The sequence below is a fragment of the Drosophila suzukii genome, chromosome 2R (assembly GCF_043229965.1).
Source record: "Drosophila suzukii chromosome 2R, CBGP_Dsuzu_IsoJpt1.0, whole genome shotgun sequence".
NCBI classification, from domain to species: Eukaryota; Metazoa; Arthropoda; class Insecta; order Diptera; family Drosophilidae; genus Drosophila; species Drosophila suzukii.
The window spans coordinates 16796657-16815378 of record NC_092081.1 but is presented as its reverse complement, the minus strand read 5'-3'; the positions used below and the strand labels follow the sequence as shown (position 1 = coordinate 16815378).

Genomic DNA, 18722 nt, shown 5'->3' with positions numbered 1-18722 from the left:
ATAAACAGATATTCCAGAATAAACATTAGACCAGACTCCATGTTTCGAAAGCGATTCTAATTTCGATTGGCACTACACGGCAGTAAAATTTACTACGAAGTTTAGGATTTTCTACAATTTATTGAAATAGATTACTGTTGAATTTCTAGAACATAAAATAATATGGGTGTAGAATTTAGTTTATATTCATTACTATAGTAATTATGAAAGGTTAAATTTAGAATTAAGTAGAATTAAGCTAGAAGGTAAAATTATATTGAACTATTTTGTTTAGTATTCTTGTTTCAAAATATAGTATTAGCTGTTCCCAAAAGATATCATTATTAACACAAAGAAATCGTTTGATCTCCTACTTACTTATTGTATTTTGTTAAAGATTGGTCATTATGTTGAGTAGTTTATGTATGGTAAATATGGATCTATTATGGACTTTCGCGCAGTGTACTGTAAAGCAGCGTGCGAAATGGCCAAATCGAATTGTCGACCCCAAAGACCGTTTCCTCCCACTTTGGGTCCCGCTTTTTTCCCCAACTTTACCCACCATGACATCATCCGTGGCAGCAGCACCATCATCATCATCATCATCACCATCATAGCCATCGACTTTGACTGCTGATGGTTCCAGTTTGGTTTCGGTTTCGACGTTTTTTTCCCCTTTGTCTGTTTTCTACTCCATCTCCCTGTTATTATTCTGGCTTTTATGGCGGGGGCCAACTGCTAATGATGCTGTGTGCTCCGAAATCAATTTGATTCCTGCTCACTTGCTCGATGGTAATGGCAACTCATGAGCTGCCTCTGCGATTTCCATTATGGAGCTCGTTCGGTGACAGGAAATCGGCTTACAACTCGCCCTTTTCACCGCTCACAGCAGAACTTTTATAAATTTTCGGATATTTTACAGTTTTTGCATACCGAAAACACCACGCCCTCTGCTCGTTGGCAATAAATCTTTGGAATTACCGCATGCAAATTGATTTGTTGCTCTCACCCCGAATCAAATGCAAGCTGCATTTTCAGGGGGGTTCGAAAGGGGGGATCAAAAAGGGGGTTCGCTGGGGCGACACATGAATAAATTGTAATTTGCCAATTGTGTGTGTAAAAGTTATTAGCGATAACTCGTTTTTCGACACTGCCCCAGCGCAACGGCTCAAAATCGATGTTTCACTGTACCCGGAAACGGACTACGCCGCTACGTGTCCCCCCGGCTTTTCCCCATCCCCAACCCCCCCACACACTCGCCATCCCACCGCCACTGGCATTTGGTTATTAGTCATAAAGCTGCAATGGGATTGCCGACTGGACAACTTTGTTAATGATACATGGTTGACCAAGTTTGGACTTGCCGCCCCTCGTTGTTGTTTGTGCGGCGTCAAGTTGATAAGTTGCTGGGGCTGGAGCTGAAGCTGGAGCAACTTGCCTGTTTGAGGATCAAATAATTTGTTTACAAATTGCTTGCATATGGAAAGTTTGCGCCGCAGTTTGCCCAAGGCCGACTTAAAGTCGGAAAAGTGGGTCAGGCCCACTGACGGGATGGCTGGGAATGCGGAAAGTGTTTCGAGAAGGAAGGAAGATTAAGCAGAAGAAGGGGTGGCCTAATCCAGGTCCAAACAAATTTCACCATTTGTTTGGAGCTTCTTAGAAAAGGGTATGGGTTTGCCATAAAGATTAGTAAAGTTAAGAAAGTAAAGTTGAAATACGCCATTGGAATTAGTCCATTTTTAACATAAAAGTTTCGATTTGAAAGAGGCTAAGCTGGTTTATAAAGTGAACCAGATAGATTATGTGGTAAAAACCCACTAGGAATGAAAGTGAAATTCTTAGCAATTTAAGAACATATAAGGACCTAAGTATAAGGAATCAATAGATTTCGGATTACCTATATGCAGTGAGTTTAAACGATCTTTTATTAAACGAGATTTTTGGTATAATATCATAATTAAGTTTTAAAAAGTATACCAGAAAGAGAACAAATATGTAGAGTTTAAACCAGGAATTTATAAGAAATTCTTAGTAATTTTCGAAAAATAATTGGGGCCCTAGTATGACGAATAGAGTTATTTCGGATTCTGTGAAGTGAATTTAAACGATCTTTTATAAAACGCACATTTTTTATTATATCATAATTTAGATTGAAAATAATCGGATAGTTAGAAACCTCAACTGCAATAATACTAGAAAAAAAAGTAATTACTTTATAATTACATGGAATATCCTGACCGTAGAAATATATAAATTAATATTAAAATAAAAAGGAAATTACAATTTCATGATAAAAACATCTCCTAGTTAAGGACTCCATTTAAATCTCGCAGTGTGCTAAATCGCCGATGACATTTTGTCAGCCACAGAGCATCCTCGTGGCAAGAGCATTTGAGCCAGTAATTAGCCAGGACTCCAAACGGCTCCTTTGGCCAAGGAACTCCCATTCACCCCACCTCCTCTTCCCTCTTTCAATATCCCCCGGAACTGGAGAGACGCGTTCGTGTTTGCTTTTTCGTGTTGCTGCGCTTTTAGCCTTTTCAGTCTGGCACTTTGAATCCGTGGAAGAGTTGGCCGTATCCACCTCCGCCTCCGCATTTATTTAATATTTTAATTAAATTATTCCCGTGCATGTGCAGTTGGTTTGCCGGGGCGTCTAATGGCCCAACTTCATGGCGTACAAAGTATTTACATGCAAATGCCGTCAACGTGTTACGGCCTGTGCTCTTGGTTCTTGGCAGGAATTCGAGCCGGAAACCGGGAAACGGGAACCTGGACTCGAGATGGAGCCATTACCACCCGCACTTAACGTTAATTAAACTGCTGTGTGTGCTAAAATGTCTCTTTTCCATATGTGTGCGGATATCCCGGCCCCGCCGCCCCTGGAATTCCCCACCTTCACCGGCAGCTGCTGTCGTTTTAATAGCTTAATGTAGTTACTTCCACTTTGAGTGTCTTCTGCTGAAAAGAGAGGGCAGGATGCGGAGCGAAAGAGACCGACGAACGAACGAACGAACACAGGGCAAATGTGTCTTTGCTAATAAAAAACACAACACTCAGCAAAATTGTTATGCAGCAAACTAAATCAACAGACACCCATGTCCCGCCCCCTTTTCCATTTTCCCAGACCCCTTTCCCCCCCACCGACACCCCTGCGACGCACGTACAAATTACAAAGCTATGACGGGAAAAAAGTGCGGCAGGACATGGAGCAGTACGGACGTAGAACCCGTGTAAGCCACACTTACAACACGGCTCCATGTGCCGTTTGGGGTGCGCTTACTTACAGCACTCACTGTGGCTGATGGGGATGGGGATGGGGATAGGAGGGTCCTTCGCAGTCCTAGTCCTATTCCAAGTCCCCTGGCCGGGTGTGAGTTTCTGTGTGTGCAAAAAAAGGCGATATCTAACAAAGTTTAACTCGTTTTATGTCCAACACCCTATATAGGGAAGGCAAAAGAGGGTATAATAGAATGTTCTGAATTCGGAATTCGGTTTGGTATGATATGTAGTCCAAAACCAACTAATGGAAATACACCTACAACTTCAAGGTTACACTAGAGTTTTAGAAACTGCTATTAAGTTCTCAATTAAAACCCTATAGATGTATCCAAAATTGATAACTGATAACTGAGTAACTGATTAGTACCCTCCATTTCTGACTAAATTACTGTTTTAAAGAGCGCAGTGAGAGATCATGCAAGATCTTTAGAACCCCGTAAAGCATTTCTCCCACTTTCAATAGCTCATCTTTCCCCTTATACCACCCAGGATATCACCCAGGTCCATCCCACCTCTAGACCACTTTCCTGGCTGCCTGCTGCATTCAGTCAGCCGAATATGTTGGCTCAGTTTGGCACACAAAACGACGCAGCAGCTTTTCCGCATGCAGCTGCATCTGGCAACCGGTTGTGGGTGGCGCCAAAGTGGGGCAGGACTCCTTTTCGGGGGGCTATGATGATGATGATTTGGGGGAGGGTCTGGAATGTGTGCTGGCAGGAGCCGTCTGACTGCTGGCAGGATTAGCCTGGACATGCCTGAATAATGTCTTTATTAGTGGCCAAAAAGGAGCAATCCGCCGCCGTCTGTCAGCGTTGTTTTTCCGGGTTTCGTGTACGTCGGGGTTTTGATTTCATTAATTAGTGGCCTACGTGATATCAAGTATACGCCATGTTATCGTCATTATTACTAAACCACCCAAACACCCTCTGCTCTTCTCGTTTCACATACAGTCAGCGCTAAAAGAAGATGGCCCAACCACAGCTGCTGCAAGTCAAATTGTCACGTTTCGATGCCCAGCCCTGGGGATTCCGCCTTCAGGGGGGCACGGACTTCGCCCAGCCCCTGCTGGTGCAAAAGGTAAGTGAAGGGGGTTCGAGAGGGGTTCTAGAGGGGGTTCTCGCCCCCACAAGAATATGTATTTCCATTTCCCAACACGCCAGAAAATCAGAACCAATTCGCTTATCGGGCGATTGACAAATGGAATTTGTGTGTTCGGCAACACTCGCTGAAAAATGAAATTAAATTTACGCTGGCAACAAACGCGAAAAACGAATATTAGTTGGGCAGTTAATTTATTTATGTATTTAAGTGCTCGCTGGCTTTTTTCATATACCATACTTTTTTTTTTGTTTGTTAAAAATAAATCTGTGGATATAAGTTTCACTTTTTGTGGTCGCTTTCAGTGCGATTTTTGCGCACGTTACCCAAAACAAATAAAAGCCGTATTTTTCCCAATTTTCAACGAATTTCCTCTTGCCATATTAACGCAAACACATACAGACAGACAGATAAACCCACACAAACTCACGGGCGAAAACCCAACTAAAAATTTGTTAAACATTCATAACAGATCTCGAAACATTTTACATTTGTGGCGACACGCAACAACAAAATTTGCTAAATCATTTTGACAACTTTATGAGCGTTTGCGGCGCGAAAATGTCGAAGGAATAAATGAATTCGCCTAGTTTTATATTGATGTGCAGTGCGATTCGCAACTATAAGGCTGTGATTAATTAATGGGAATTTAATGGCTGCAGTTTCCGTTTAGCGGAAAGTTTTTATGTATATTGCAATATGTACCATACTAAAGGCTTTCTATCTAATCTAAAGATAGTATAGCAAACAAAAACAAATGTTACCTGTGATAAAAAGAGCTAATATTTTAGTAAACCTTGTAGAAATTAAATTCCTGATACTTCATAACGAAACGAATCATGAATCATATCTGCATATAGCCAGAGCAACTGAACCCACAGCGAAATAAAAACAAATGATACCTGTGATAAAAATAGCTAATATTTAAGTAAACCCTGTAGAAATTAAATTACTGATACTTCTTAACGAAACAAAAACAAATGATACCTTTGATAAACAGAGCTAATATTTTAGTAAACCTTGTAGAAATTAAATTCCTGATACTTCATAACGAAACGAATCATGAATCATGAGTGCATATAGTCAGACCAACCGACGGAACCCATAGCGATTTCGTTTATGACTCAAATTCCGATAAGAGCCCTTGTTTGTGAGCGAGTCTAATCAGAAGCTGAAGTCAGTGGAATTCTTATTGCTCTCGTCATAAAGAGAATTGCCTTATGATTGGGGACCCAACTAATTTGGAATTATTGATTCCCAGCTTGATATTTGGCCCAAAATCCCCCGTTCTGTGCTCTTGCCCCCAAAACAATCTGTAAATATTTTTGTTCGTTCAGAAATAACACGAATTCTGTGCGCTCTTTTTATCTGTTTGTTTTTGGCTTCGAGTGGGCGGTGGGCGGCAGACTGTGTGGAGGGGGCGTGGCCAGCGCTAAATGCGCAATTTCTATTTAAACAGCTGTGGATTTGTGTCAATGCTATGCGGCTTCTCTCTTTCCGAGCTGCACTGAGCTATTTAAAACGGAAAATAAATAAAACACAATTCGGCAAGTACATGGATTATCATGGAATTGAGTTGTTTCGATTAATTTAATTGGGATAAACTGAAGCACTTCTGCAATTACCGCCGTCAGAAAGGCCACTAAAAACAATGTTGGCCAAAAGTGCAACAGGACTGGCATTTAATGGAGGTGAAAAATGGACTGGTCAAAATTGTTTGGAATTTATGCGAAAATCACACAGCGTGCATAACGCAATTTGAAATGGAAATATTTATGGATTACACAACGAAAAACAAAGCCAGGTAAATCCCAATCGTTTTGCTAGCCACTCTCCACTCTCCGGTTTACCCGTCCATAAATCCCATCCAGACCAGTCCGAACCCAGATGAGATAGTATAGTCTATAGCTGCCTGCCGGCGGTGCGACATCTCCTGGCTGGCTGCCTTTTGCTTTTCGAACACTTCAAGCCCAATTGAATTTGGAATGGCGCACTTAAGCCGCATCCTGCTCCGCAGGATTTTGCGTAAAAACTTTGCTCATAATGAGCCACACAGGGAAAAACTTGAAAAAGTTTGGCTTTGAGGTCTCAAAAATGTGACAAAACTAGTTGCTAAGTGCAAAAATCATTTCAAATTACTTTTCTATAAACATTTTTAAGATAGTTCCAGGGCAAGCGCCTTCAGGTATGCAACATTTTTTATTAAATGCCAAAGATGCTCCTAGCTTGTTATTCAGAAGTCTCCTCTTCTGTAACATAATATTTACAATACCTATATGGAAAATCCAGATATAATAAAGAGATGCTTAAACGATATATGATAAAATGCACCTTTGATCTGAGGCATTTTCTCCCTGTGCCGAGGCTGAGCTCCTTGGTTGTCAGGACACAAGCTCCGCAGCGGAACTAAACCCCGACGAACTCGAATGAACTCCGCCACTCCGCCACTCTGCCCAACTGAGCACCGGCACTCGAAAACTCGAGCTCGAACTCGAGCCCTGGCTCTCCTACCTTGACAACGAATCATCATCTCAGTCATCGTCAGCATCCAATCATGTCAGCTTCCTGGCTCTTGAGCCACTGCCAAACAAATTGGTCTCCTTTAAATGCTGCCGCAACTCATCAAGATGCAACACATGACATGGGCAGGCAAAAGTTCCCCCCATCGCTTTCATCAAACAGCAAAAACTGGTGGTTCGGAGTTGGTTGGCATAAAAATAAGCTACTGAGCTGCTTAAATCGGATTAATTTATGATTTCTCGCAGCGAGTGTTCAGTGTTCAGTTCTCGAACCCCCAGTGCCAGTGCTATAAAGTCCTTTTCCTGTTGCTTCCGTTGTTGTCCCGTGTGTCCTGTGTGTGTTATAAGCCGTATGCCCACGGATATTCATCCACTCGCACAGAAGCCACGTCTCTATATATTTCATTATCAAGTGCAGGGTGGTGGTTCGTTTTGGGCCACAAAAAGCGTCGCACAAAAGGCCAAAGTCAAATAAAAGCGAAAGCCAAGCAGAGCAGCGCACAAATAATGGACCAAATAAGTAATACAAGAGCACAAATTCGGTTTACTACAAATTTCTGGCTTTCTGGCTATCCGACCAAAGAGCCAGTGTCCACATACCATATCATGCCAGATGAAAAACAGAAAGCAGAAAAAAGCAGCAGTGTCGGCTATTAGCCAACTTAAAGTCTAGACAACCCCGGGAACTCTGGAGAGGACAGTGCATAACAAGCTACTGACGGCATCCAAGGCAACCGACGTGGCCGCCAGTCCCACACACATGATCCTCCGACCAGCCCCATCCTGCAGCATCCTTTTCCCGCCGAACTCCGCGTTTTGCTCATGCAAATCCGTTGGCGTGTTTTTTGGATACCCTTGTTAAGGGTATGATATTTTAATCACATATCTAGAAAGGAATATATATTTATGTGTATCATATATCTTGTCTGATTTTAACCATTAGAAAATACCTCATAAACCTTGGAATAAGGCTAGATACAAGTTTTCAAAGAAGTTCTTAGTATTCTATAAATAAATATAATTATACCCATAAGTTCTATAAAATCTTATCAAGGGTAACAATATTCTAAAGAAGTTTTAAAATTCTATAAACGCAGAGATATCAAAAATGATCATTCGTTTTATTCCGGAACCCTATAACTCGCTTCGACGAGAAAGTGCATTCGAAAAATCGCTTTCGAGCTGACCTTCCTGTCGAGATTTTTTCTGGTTTCGCTTCGTTTCGGTTCGGTTTCGGTTGTTTTTGCTCGTTTTTAGCTTGTTTGTTTGCCATCTCTTACCCGGCTGGCCATTAATTATTTGACTCCTGTCTGGGGGCAGCCTTTGTGTTGCTGGCCGTGTTTGTCTTTGTCTTTACCTCAAACTGGAGCTTTCATAATTCGGAACAGCTCTTCTGTATTGAAGGTATATCACTGGCACAACCTATTTTGCGAAGTGCTCCCATGCCATCCTCTAAAGGGTATCCCCTGGTTGCTCCGAGCTATCCACTTCTGTTTCTGATTTATGCGAGCCAAATTATAGAAGCAAATTTCCTTTGCTTTGATTAGGGGCCTTTGTGTAATTGAATCAGGCTCAGAGGCGACTCCCTGCTGCGGTCTCCACTCTCGATTGTTGACTCTCGACTGCAGTTAGTAGCTGCTGCTGATTGAACTTGCACTTTTCTCGACCACATGTCAACAGACCAGCGGGGTGAAAGTGGGGATTTCTGGGACTTCTCGGGCTGCGGTTGCTCTCAATTCACTCGGACATTTTATTAATTGCACAATGGCTCAAGAGCAACTGTTGTTGCTCAATTCGCTCGGCACAGATACATGAAAATTGCATTTGTGCACTTGGCAGGAGACCTACACACACTTGCAGTTCTGGAAATTTCCTTTGCGGTTTATTGTCGCACTCGATAGCCACAGAAGTGTGCTGATTAAGGCCTTAAGACTCGAACCCGAAACCGAACCACCTGATCCGCAGGCTTTTGCCTTGAGTCGCCGGCTAATTCCACACCAATTGCCCGGCGCAACGTTAATTGAATTAATAAAGAGCCAGTTGCCAGCCGATGCATTGCTGATTTCCCGTGATTCATCTCTGTCAGTCGCAAAGAGGCGAAATTGATAAAAGTTGAGCCAGCGGAACAAAAAGGATAATCAGACAGTGATTAAGTGCCTGGCTGCGTCGGCGGCGCATTTGATTGATTATCAATTTCACCGGGTCCGCTTCGCTGGTGAACCCATGACTACTGACTGCTGACCACCGACTATTGAGTGCCGACTCCGGCCCATGGACATCGCAGTCGACATTGGTGCATGCCACTGCATCGCATTGCCAATTTAAGAGTGCTGAAATTTATTGAACAGCCCTCATGGCCATAAAGCCGGCTTCCACATCCACTTCCGCTCCAGGGAATCGAGTGGCGCTTCCGTTTTGTTTTGAGGTACATCCAGAGGGTATGAGTTCGTGAGCTAAAACAAAACGATTTGTTTATAAATTGTCAGTTGCAAGCTTGTAACTTTTATACTTATGTTATTATACTTATTTTTTGTTAGTCGTTTGAATATCATATCATATCATATGATTCCTTTCTTGATTTTTGATCATTAACTTTGAGCGGGCTTAGGGAACAGCTCGGCTCGTTTTTTACCGCCACACTTACAGTGTACAACAGCGGTCGGCATATAAATAAGCTCACACGTGCAAAATGTCATTGTACTGTGGACCGTTTGCTGGATTAGTCGTATGTGGATTTGTATATAGGGATATACATATGGATATATGGATTCTATAGGTCCTTTTCATTTGGCAATGAAATATTACAGATGTTTCGTCATATTATATTTTAACCATTTTTGAGCATAGAGGGATTTTTGAATGTGTTTTTCATTCTCTAGTAAACAGTTTAGGCAAGTATCTACTTTAAAAACCCAGAGTTTCAGTTGTTCGGTAACGTTCGTGCCTGAAATCCGCACATCCATCTGCCTCACGCGCCCATCCCTCGTGTGTTCGTGGTCAGGTACCTAGGTAGTTGGGACTATCTTTAGTCGCTTTAAGTTCACTTGCACTTCATTGCGCAAATGCTCTGCCTGCTCTGCTGCAACTTCCATGCCGCAGAGAATGGGGGTATCCGATACCATACCATCCCGTTTCACAGCCAGAATCGAAGCACGTCTTATTTAGATTTATCCTGCCTGCTACGCTTCAGTTGAGTTGTCGAATTCGTGCCTGCTGGTGCGCCTGTATCTGCCGATGTGAAGAGCCCCCCCCCCTGCATCCGCCGCCTTTGTGTGATATCTCTTTCGGGTTGCTGGCTATATCTTTAATATATTATTGAATATTTTGTGGCCTGGACCGGAAATTGTACTAATGTCTAGCCAGTGCGAGCCGAAGTACCAGGATGCTGGAGCAGCCTCCACATGCAAAAGTCACATAAATTTCAGCTCCTTTCTGCTGCAGAGCCCCCTGCCATTCGGCTCCTCCTGCTCCTTCTGGTGGCCTAATCCTTGTGCTCAGCAGCCAGCTTCCCCAATTGTTGTTCCGACTGCACAAGAAAAGTATCCCGCATAAGGAAAGTTTGCCGCTTGTGCTCCTTGCGTCCTGCTTCTGCTATCTGTTGTCCTTGCTTTTAAGTTGCATGTCAGCGAGCATAAATCCTTCAGTGGAAAATGCTCGCTCCGCTGCATCTGGAGCACACACACATATCCGTGCATTTAGCCGGGGCTCCCAGCATCCCAGCATCCCAGATACACCAGATATCGCAGAGCTGTAAGCGGAGAAATTATTGGCCGAGCTCAACGCGCTGCATTATGTGCGCCATAAATATTTATAACTTCTAAGCGTAAAGAGCAAACGCTTAAAGCGGAATCGATTCTGGTCTTGGATTGGCTTCAAGTGGACTGGAGTGGTACGCAGTGGATGGCTGCCACTCTTGGAGGCCCCGATTAGTCAGCTAATGGTAATGCATGGCGGCCTTTTGTTACCTGCTCGCCAATGATTCACTTCAGGCAGCCTTTGTCTTTGTTTCTGTTCTCCAGTCCTCAAATTGATACCTCTGAGTCACTCGGGGAGTACGGTCAACCTCATGTAACTCGAACTTCTAAGTTGCATAACAGAAGTAGAAACATATAAAAATAAATTAGTTCATTTTAAAGGTGAAACAGATTTTTGAAGTTACTATAAAACTCATGAGACATTTGATATAGCTTAATAGATACACGTACAATTTTAGGTCGCTTATAAGAAAGTATTTCCGTTTAATGAATCCAATAGATCATTTAATTCTAGTCTGGGTATATAAGAAATATGATAAACATACTTTAGCCGTCCTAACTTTGGGACTGTCTTTATGGAACCATAAAGTTTGAACTATAAAAGTTATTGCTGAACATTAAAGAATCCAAAAGATACAATATATCAAATCAGTATTACCTTGAATATATACAATGTAATGTATACATAATTTAGCAATTGAGGAAGGCTGGCCATAGAGCGATAAACTTTGAACTATAAAGGTCTTATTTATTAGGAAAGTGTGTTTCAGAGGAGTCTGACTGTACGTGGTACCATCGCAACATTGTATTCCCTGCTTCCTCCGCTGCTATCTCCCCGAGTTGCTCTCGGGAGTCTGTGATTTAATTGTTGCTTAGTGGATTTTCGCAGCATCAGCGCTGGATAAGGGCAGCAAACCAAGCGGAAACGGAAATTGCGCGCTGCGCACACTTATCTCTGGACCGTGGAGCTGGTGGCTCCTGGATATCTCACTTCCTGTGCGTGTCCGTGTGCTCGAAAAGGATGTGCCCGGCGCAAATTGCGTGCTGCGGCGTAATCGAAATAAATTATGAGCCGCACTTACATTGCGGCTGGGCTGGAGTCCCGGGAGCCATGGAGTCCGGATTGAGGGCTTTTAGCGCCACGGTTGCGGCCGCATTTGTTTGGCCTTAATTGCCGATGAGCTTAGGCGGCGACAGGCTAAGTTTGTCCCACAATTAGCGGCAGGTAATGGCTCCCGCCGCCGACATATGCCATTATCCGGGTTATTACTTTATTCCGATCTGCTTGCTGCTTTCTCCATGGCCCCGATGGGCATTCGCATTTGGCCGTAACTATATGTCATTGATTTGCCGTTAAGAAGACGGAGCTCCGGATCGATGTCATCCCCCTTGGCGGCCATTACGCATCAGTGTCCTTCGAAGCTGACTCTCCATCTTCGTGTGTGTCGCCAGGCGCCTTGGGGCCATGATATATTATGGCCTGTCGCCTTGTCTTGTTTATTTGCCGCACATCGGGGCGATGTGGAAAATGGGAATTTTTTTTTTATTGTTATGACGCATATCTGCTTTGGAGAAATTGAGACGCTCTTGATTTCCCGGTGATTTATTGTCCATCCAAATTGATTGAATATTTACTAAACGTCTACGGCAGTGTCGGCTAAATGGTTTACAGCTGCGCCTGCTCTCCATCGATCCCAAATCGAAATCGATTGCTTTGAACTGGCAAGTCTGCAAAAAAGTCAATTTTGTTAATCAACACGAACGACTTAATCCAAATTGAATGAACTCGAACCTGGGAGCGCTGCCAAAGCGGATCAGCCGCTACACATCATCCGGGCCAAATGCGAGAAATAAAAGCGGGCGCAAATTTACACATTTTTCGCATTTCTGCACCAGATTCCGCCCAGTTTTCCCCTCCCCCCGGTTTTTCCTCCTTTTTTCAGCTACGAAACATTTGCCAATAAGTGACTGCGAACCGAACTGAACCAAACGAAACCAAACCGAACCGAACCGAAACAAATCGGCTCAAGGCTCAGGGCTCACAGAGCTCAGGTGAGAGTCCGCAGGCCTAAAAAAGCGAAAATTGAAAAACGCAGCTGCCAGCGCCATAATAAAGCCCCCAAACACCCAACAAAAACTCAGAAAAGGGGAGCCAGCTGCGGGCACTGAACTGCAGAATACCCTAGCAGTCCACACAATTATATTTATAATATAAATATATATTGGTTTAACTTAATTAAATTTAATGAAATCCTTAAAATTGGTTTTGCCAAAAAGATGCTATTTTTTATCAACCAAGTCAGTGCCGGATAATATTGGGATTAAATAGGGTTTGATCAAGGAAAAGAATCCACAATACTAAGAGAATGAGCAACCAAGTGAGTGTCATATAATATTAAAATTAGTAGGTGTTTGATCAAAGAAAAATAATCCACAATGGTAAAAGAATGTTTTCGAATGACTTATAATATAATTATAACTTTTACTTCTGTTTTAATGTATATAGTTCCTTGTGAAATCGATCAGTATAACAATTAACAATTAAGACAATCTCTACATCAACGACAGGAGAAACTAATAATTGGCAATCGAAACAAAGAATCAGAGTTTCAATACAATAGATCTAATCTTCATTTCAAATGGTCTAATCAAAGAAAAAAAATCCACAATGCTAAGAGATTGAGCAACCAAGTCGGTGCCAGATAATATTGGAATTAAAAGGGGGTTTAATCAAAGAAAAAGAATTCACAATGCCAAAAGAATGTTTTCTAATGACTTATTAGATCATTATAACTTGTTCTGTTTATAATTCCTGATGAAATCGATCAGTAAAACGTTTTTAACAATTAAGACAATCTCTACAACAACGACAAGAGCATCCAATATTTGGCAATCGAAACAAAGGATCAGAGTTTCGATACAATAGATCTAATCTTCATTTCGTATGGTACCATTTCAGATCTGAGATAAAGAATATAGTATTAGGCAAACGAGTGTAGAAATCGTAATACCCTTTGAAAGGACGGAAGAGTACACAAAAGGGGACTGAGAGGGAGAGTGAATTGCGTTTTGTGGACGAGCCAGTGTGTGCGGGTGGGCGTGGCACTGCCCACAGCCGGCTCAGCCACGCTTGAGGTGATAATGTAATAAGCACTTTTTATGACCCTGCCGGATTTAGACCTAAAATTCCACTCAACTCGGAATCCGAAGGGCATTGTTCTGTCTGCAAAGTTCGCTAGTTTTTCGACGACCAACAGGCACATCCGGAATGTTAGACCCTCCGGAGTCCTCCCCTCCAGCCTCATCCTTTCGACTCTTTTTATTGGACGCAAGGATTTAGATTTTAGCCTGCAGTTGTTGAGCTCAGCTGAACATATTGTCTCGCCTTTTCTGTTTTTTTGGAAGCAGGACTCTGCTAATTGGTGGCATTCACAACTCTGCAGAAGGGGGAGTTCCAAATACACATGGGTGCAGGTGTAAGATACAAGGGCAAATGGAAAATATGAAAATCCAACACTCACCGCCCTTGATTTGATGGTGTACTTCTGGATGTCTCACCTACCTGTAGGGAAAATTAAATGCATCTTTAACAAGTGTTTGCAATTAAGATAAAACATGTGATATGCCAAGTTACCTGTTTTGATCTGATGCCGTATAATAAAGCCTTTTGGTACTTTTAAATGTAGGGGTTGATAATAAAAAATGAGCACTTCTCACAAAAACAAATAGGACAAGTTTACTTAAGCTTTTTATTAATATAAAAGCCTTTCACCACTTATTTATTCACAATTAGTCAAAACTTAAAAAAAAGGAATCGCTTTGTATGTTTAGCGATGACATGGCTTAGTGATGAACAATCGGCTCAAAACTAAGCAGATTAAAATTGCTCTAAAAATATAAGTTGGTAATTGAAAAATAAAAGCAATTAGCGGAGTTATCTATTATTGAACTAGTTTTTGGCAATTGCATTTTCAAATTAGAAGACTGCTATTGTCACACACACGAAATTAACTTTTCGACAAAAGCATCGATTGTCACGCGAAGCCTTCCCTGCCCCCATCGATGAATTATCGATGACTTGACTAATTAGTGCACTTTTCGCATTTCGTGTTGGCCAATTTGCAGAGTTGTATTTCGACTGCCGTTAAATTTAACAAGACCGTGACACATTTTATCGAGCATTTCGCCATTAAAATGTTCTGTGCAGTACTGTACCCATGTGGCACATTGTTTTTTCCGCATTTAAGAGTCTTAAGTGATTAAGCGAGCGAGACCGACATATGAAGGGACATGCATCAAACATACTGTCATTAATATAAAAATGAAATTACCTTGTCCAACGCCAGATGCCATTAAAAAAAAGGGAAAAGAAAAGCTCTTGGAAAATAAGGACGCTGCCCACGCCGCTGTTGTTGCTGTTGTTTTTGTTCTTGTTGCGCATCATCAAATTGAAAAATGTCAGCGATAGAGAGGAGGAAAATGGGAAATCAGAGAACAATGCGGCACAGGACAGGTAAAACGCAAAGGTAAAGGTAAACTGCCACGCCCCAGGGGCGTCCTGCTGTCGTCCCTGCAGGTTCTGTTGTAGCCCTTGTTGTTGTCATCCTGCTGCGGACGCGGCCCAGTTGCATTGACAATCGACAAATGAGGAAAGATAATGCAGGCATTAATCTTGCTACCAGCAATTTGTCAGCGCTCCTCCATCCTGCTCCATCTGTATTGCCATCTCTTTCCGTTCGAGATGCCAGTTGCAGTTCGAATTGCTTGATTCCAGGGGCGACTGACAAGGGGGTCTTCGGGGGGCTAGAACTCCCCCAAATGATGAGTGACCCCAACATCGAGAAACGAGCAAAGCTCACCGAAACCCCAAACGATTTGTAGAAAAAATGTTGTTGCTTTGGCTGAAAAGGGGTTAAAGGTCACCTAAGGATAATATATATGGAGCATATTATACATAAAATCAAAGTTTAGCGATTATGACATACCTATAACCTTATATGAAAAAGCACTCTTAAATAGTGATGTTTTAAAAGGGAATACGAATGATATAACCTTTTTTCATTCTTTTTTCCATGTAAAACTAAAAATAGTTTTAAAAAACGAATTCTTTAATTGTTTTGGACCTATTATTAGTTTATTAGCCGAATAAGAAAAAGTCCTTACATTTTTGGTTCTTTCTTGACCCAACTTGTATAGTCATTAAAAATATGTTTCACAAAATCTTCTTTAATTTGACTCTTTGCTGCCTTGATAGTCATATGAAACATAAAATTTACATACTGAACACAACTAAATAGGTCAAACCCTGGACAATTTTTTCGACGACCACCTCTGGAGTTCGGAGTCCGAGAGTTTGTCCCTGTCTCTTCTAAACCTCGCCTTCATCAATTAATTTACAATTTGCCAGACGTCCGTGTCCACATTCCCAGTCTCCAGAACCTCGTCCTGGTTCTCTTTCTCGTCTGTGTTATCCTGCGCTGTGTGGTCAGCTTGGCATACTTTTTTTTTCTATTCCTCTCGTGGCCCACTAATGGCCATGTCCTTGCATCCTGGCACCCTTTCCACTTCACCCTCCTCGTCGATCCCCCTGCATCCGTAAATTGCATTGCTTGCCAACTTGTTGAAAGGCGGAGCGAACTTAAATGCTTTTCAATGTTTTTCCATGCAGTGGTACCCACTTAAGGTCACAGATAGTGCACTGGGAAAAATGTATTTGTCTTGAGTATATTAGTTTATATGCTATTGTTAAACTTGAAAAATTAGTTTACTTTTTGTACTAAGTAGAATTAGTAAACATAGCTCGATATTGATTTTTCTTAGCTTGGATTTCCTTTTTTTCGGGTGATTTATAATCGTGTTCTGATGCTTTTATTGTGGTTTCCGGTTGAATCAATTTTTTTTGCATGTAGAGCAGACTCTGGCGTTGTGAACCCCGTTTAATGGTCACAATTTAGCTTTTAATTAGATCGGCAAATTTGTTTTCGAACCATTTTGTTCGCTCGTGCGGGTGAGGAATACGAATTCGATGGCGGGGAAGCCCCCCGAGAGGACTCCGCCCGCTTTTCCTCCCGGAATTAGAGTGCTTACGGTTTTTCATTTTAATTGTTTTTGTGCGGCCAAGACGACCCTTTGGCCACCACCTCCACATCCTCCCCAGAGGTTCGCTGCCGTGTCGCTGATTTATTTATTTCTATTTGCTGTTATTTAGCTGGCTCTGTTCTTGTTGCTTCTTCGGTTTTTATTTTTTATTTATTTTGTTGGTTTTTTTTTTCATTTTCCGCCAAACCAAGCGAGCGCAATTGCGGTCGCAGAGCGTCTGCCCCCCTTTCCCGGTTTTCCCATTTTCCGCCCCGCGGAAAACCCCTCTGCAGCTGTCTGCGTGCCATGCTCTAGTTTTCTATTTTTGCTTTCCCGGCCGTAATGGCAACCTTAATCACGTAATGATTTTGAGCGAGTGAGTGAGCGGCGCGGGTGGTGTCCGAATTGTACGCTTTCCCCCGCCCCGCCCACTTTTCCAACTCCGCCCACAATTTTCCTCCTGCTCCTGCTCCTTGCTGTTTGCTCATTCATCGCAGCTCTTGTTTTTGTATTCCGTATTTCGCAATTGGCACAAATCTCGGCATTCGGAACTCGCCGCTCGCCACGCTAATGGCCAAATGCTGTGGCGCTAATTGAAATTACATTTCTTAAAGTTAAATATTTAATTGAGAGCTGCCAAGCCGGGCGGACATCATCAGCAGTCCGGCGAAGGCTCAAAAGTTGCTCGAGTGCAAACAAGAAGCCGGGAAATTCGGGGAAATTTTTGGGTAAGCAGGGGGGTGTTTAAACATCTCAGTGAGCCTTCCATTTGGAAACCTATTTAATATGAAAAGCCTTTAAAAGTTTTATTGAGTACGTTTGTAAACGTGGCAGAAACGAAAGTCATAGAAAACATATTTGTGTTCTTAGATGAAAAAGGTTGTGGCAGTACTTTTATCTTTATAAGCCAGTATTTCCCCTATAGAAAATGTCTCTTAAATGGATGACCTAATTAAAAATGTTCACTAAAGTGCCAGTTTAATGCTTACTATCTCTTAATGCTCGGCCAAAATGGCTTTTTAATGTATTAAAAATGAGGCTGCCACCATTAAGTATTTATTCTTTTACCAGGGGTAACATGAACCATTTAATTGAATATTATACAAAAAGTGGGAGCGCTATCTCCTTTAAGGCTTTAAAGATATCTGATGAAAGAGAGAGCAGGCTTTAATTGAAAGTTCTTGAAAAATCCCCTTCCATGGCTCCTCCTCCCCTTTTGGGACAGCCTGGAGATGTTCACTTCATCCTCGTGGATCGACATTTCGGCGCCTTTCATGTCAACTCCCCGGTGGCAAGCGTCGGACCTTGCATCACGGCATCATGTCTGTGCCTCAACTTGGGCTTGTTGCATTCTCCCCCGGGATGGGGCAACCGGAATCCGGAGACCCGAAAAAGAATGACGATGTGGCATGCTTAGAATGCCCGACACGAAAGCGTCGCCAAATCCTAATTGCATTTGTCTGATTGCACTCGTTGCAGCTGCAACTTCTCCGATATCTGCAATGCTGCATTTCGAGAGGCCTACCCGAAGTTGGATAGCTGGATGGCTGATGATGATGATGCTGATTCATTAAATTGGTTCCCTGCTCCCCTTTCGGCCTTATGACAGGAACATGTAAATGCCATTTACTGTTTCCATTTCGAATTCGGTTTCTGTTGCCCCGCCATTGTCTTGTCATCGTCATTGTCATTCTGGGATTGGGGGATCGGTATTGGTGGACTGTTCGATGGGGGGACTGAGCAGTCGGTCTTTTGGCTCAATCGGAATTCCATTTAATGTAATTTGAGTGCCATCATTCATGCCTCGGATAACTGTGGCGAGGAGATGTGGAGGAGGGTGATTTTTGGTTAGTCTGAGATTACGTTTAACACGATTTCACGGCTGTCAGAACTGCGCCCAGGATTGATGGATGCCCGAGCACATCTCTGGCATTTCCAGGAACCCAAACCCAAACACAGCATCTCCGGCCTCTTGGCCCTATTAAGCCATCAGAGATGTGTAACTGAAACA

At 42.5% G+C, this 18722-nt stretch overlaps 1 protein-coding gene across 23 annotated transcripts in view; it reads left to right on the top strand.

Moving 5' to 3' along the window:
- Zasp52 (Z band alternatively spliced PDZ-motif protein 52) overlaps window positions 1-18722 on the top strand; it is a 60700-nt gene that overhangs the window by 10686 nt on the left and 31292 nt on the right. For all 23 annotated transcript variants that reach the window (XM_017085129.4, XM_017085132.4, XM_017085130.4 and 20 more), the window contains exon 2: window positions 4212-4338. In XM_017085129.4, coding sequence (XP_016940618.3) covers window positions 4228-4338 — 111 coding nt within the window. In that variant the 5' untranslated portion in view covers window positions 4212-4227. The remainder of the gene's footprint in view (window positions 1-4211; window positions 4339-18722) is intronic.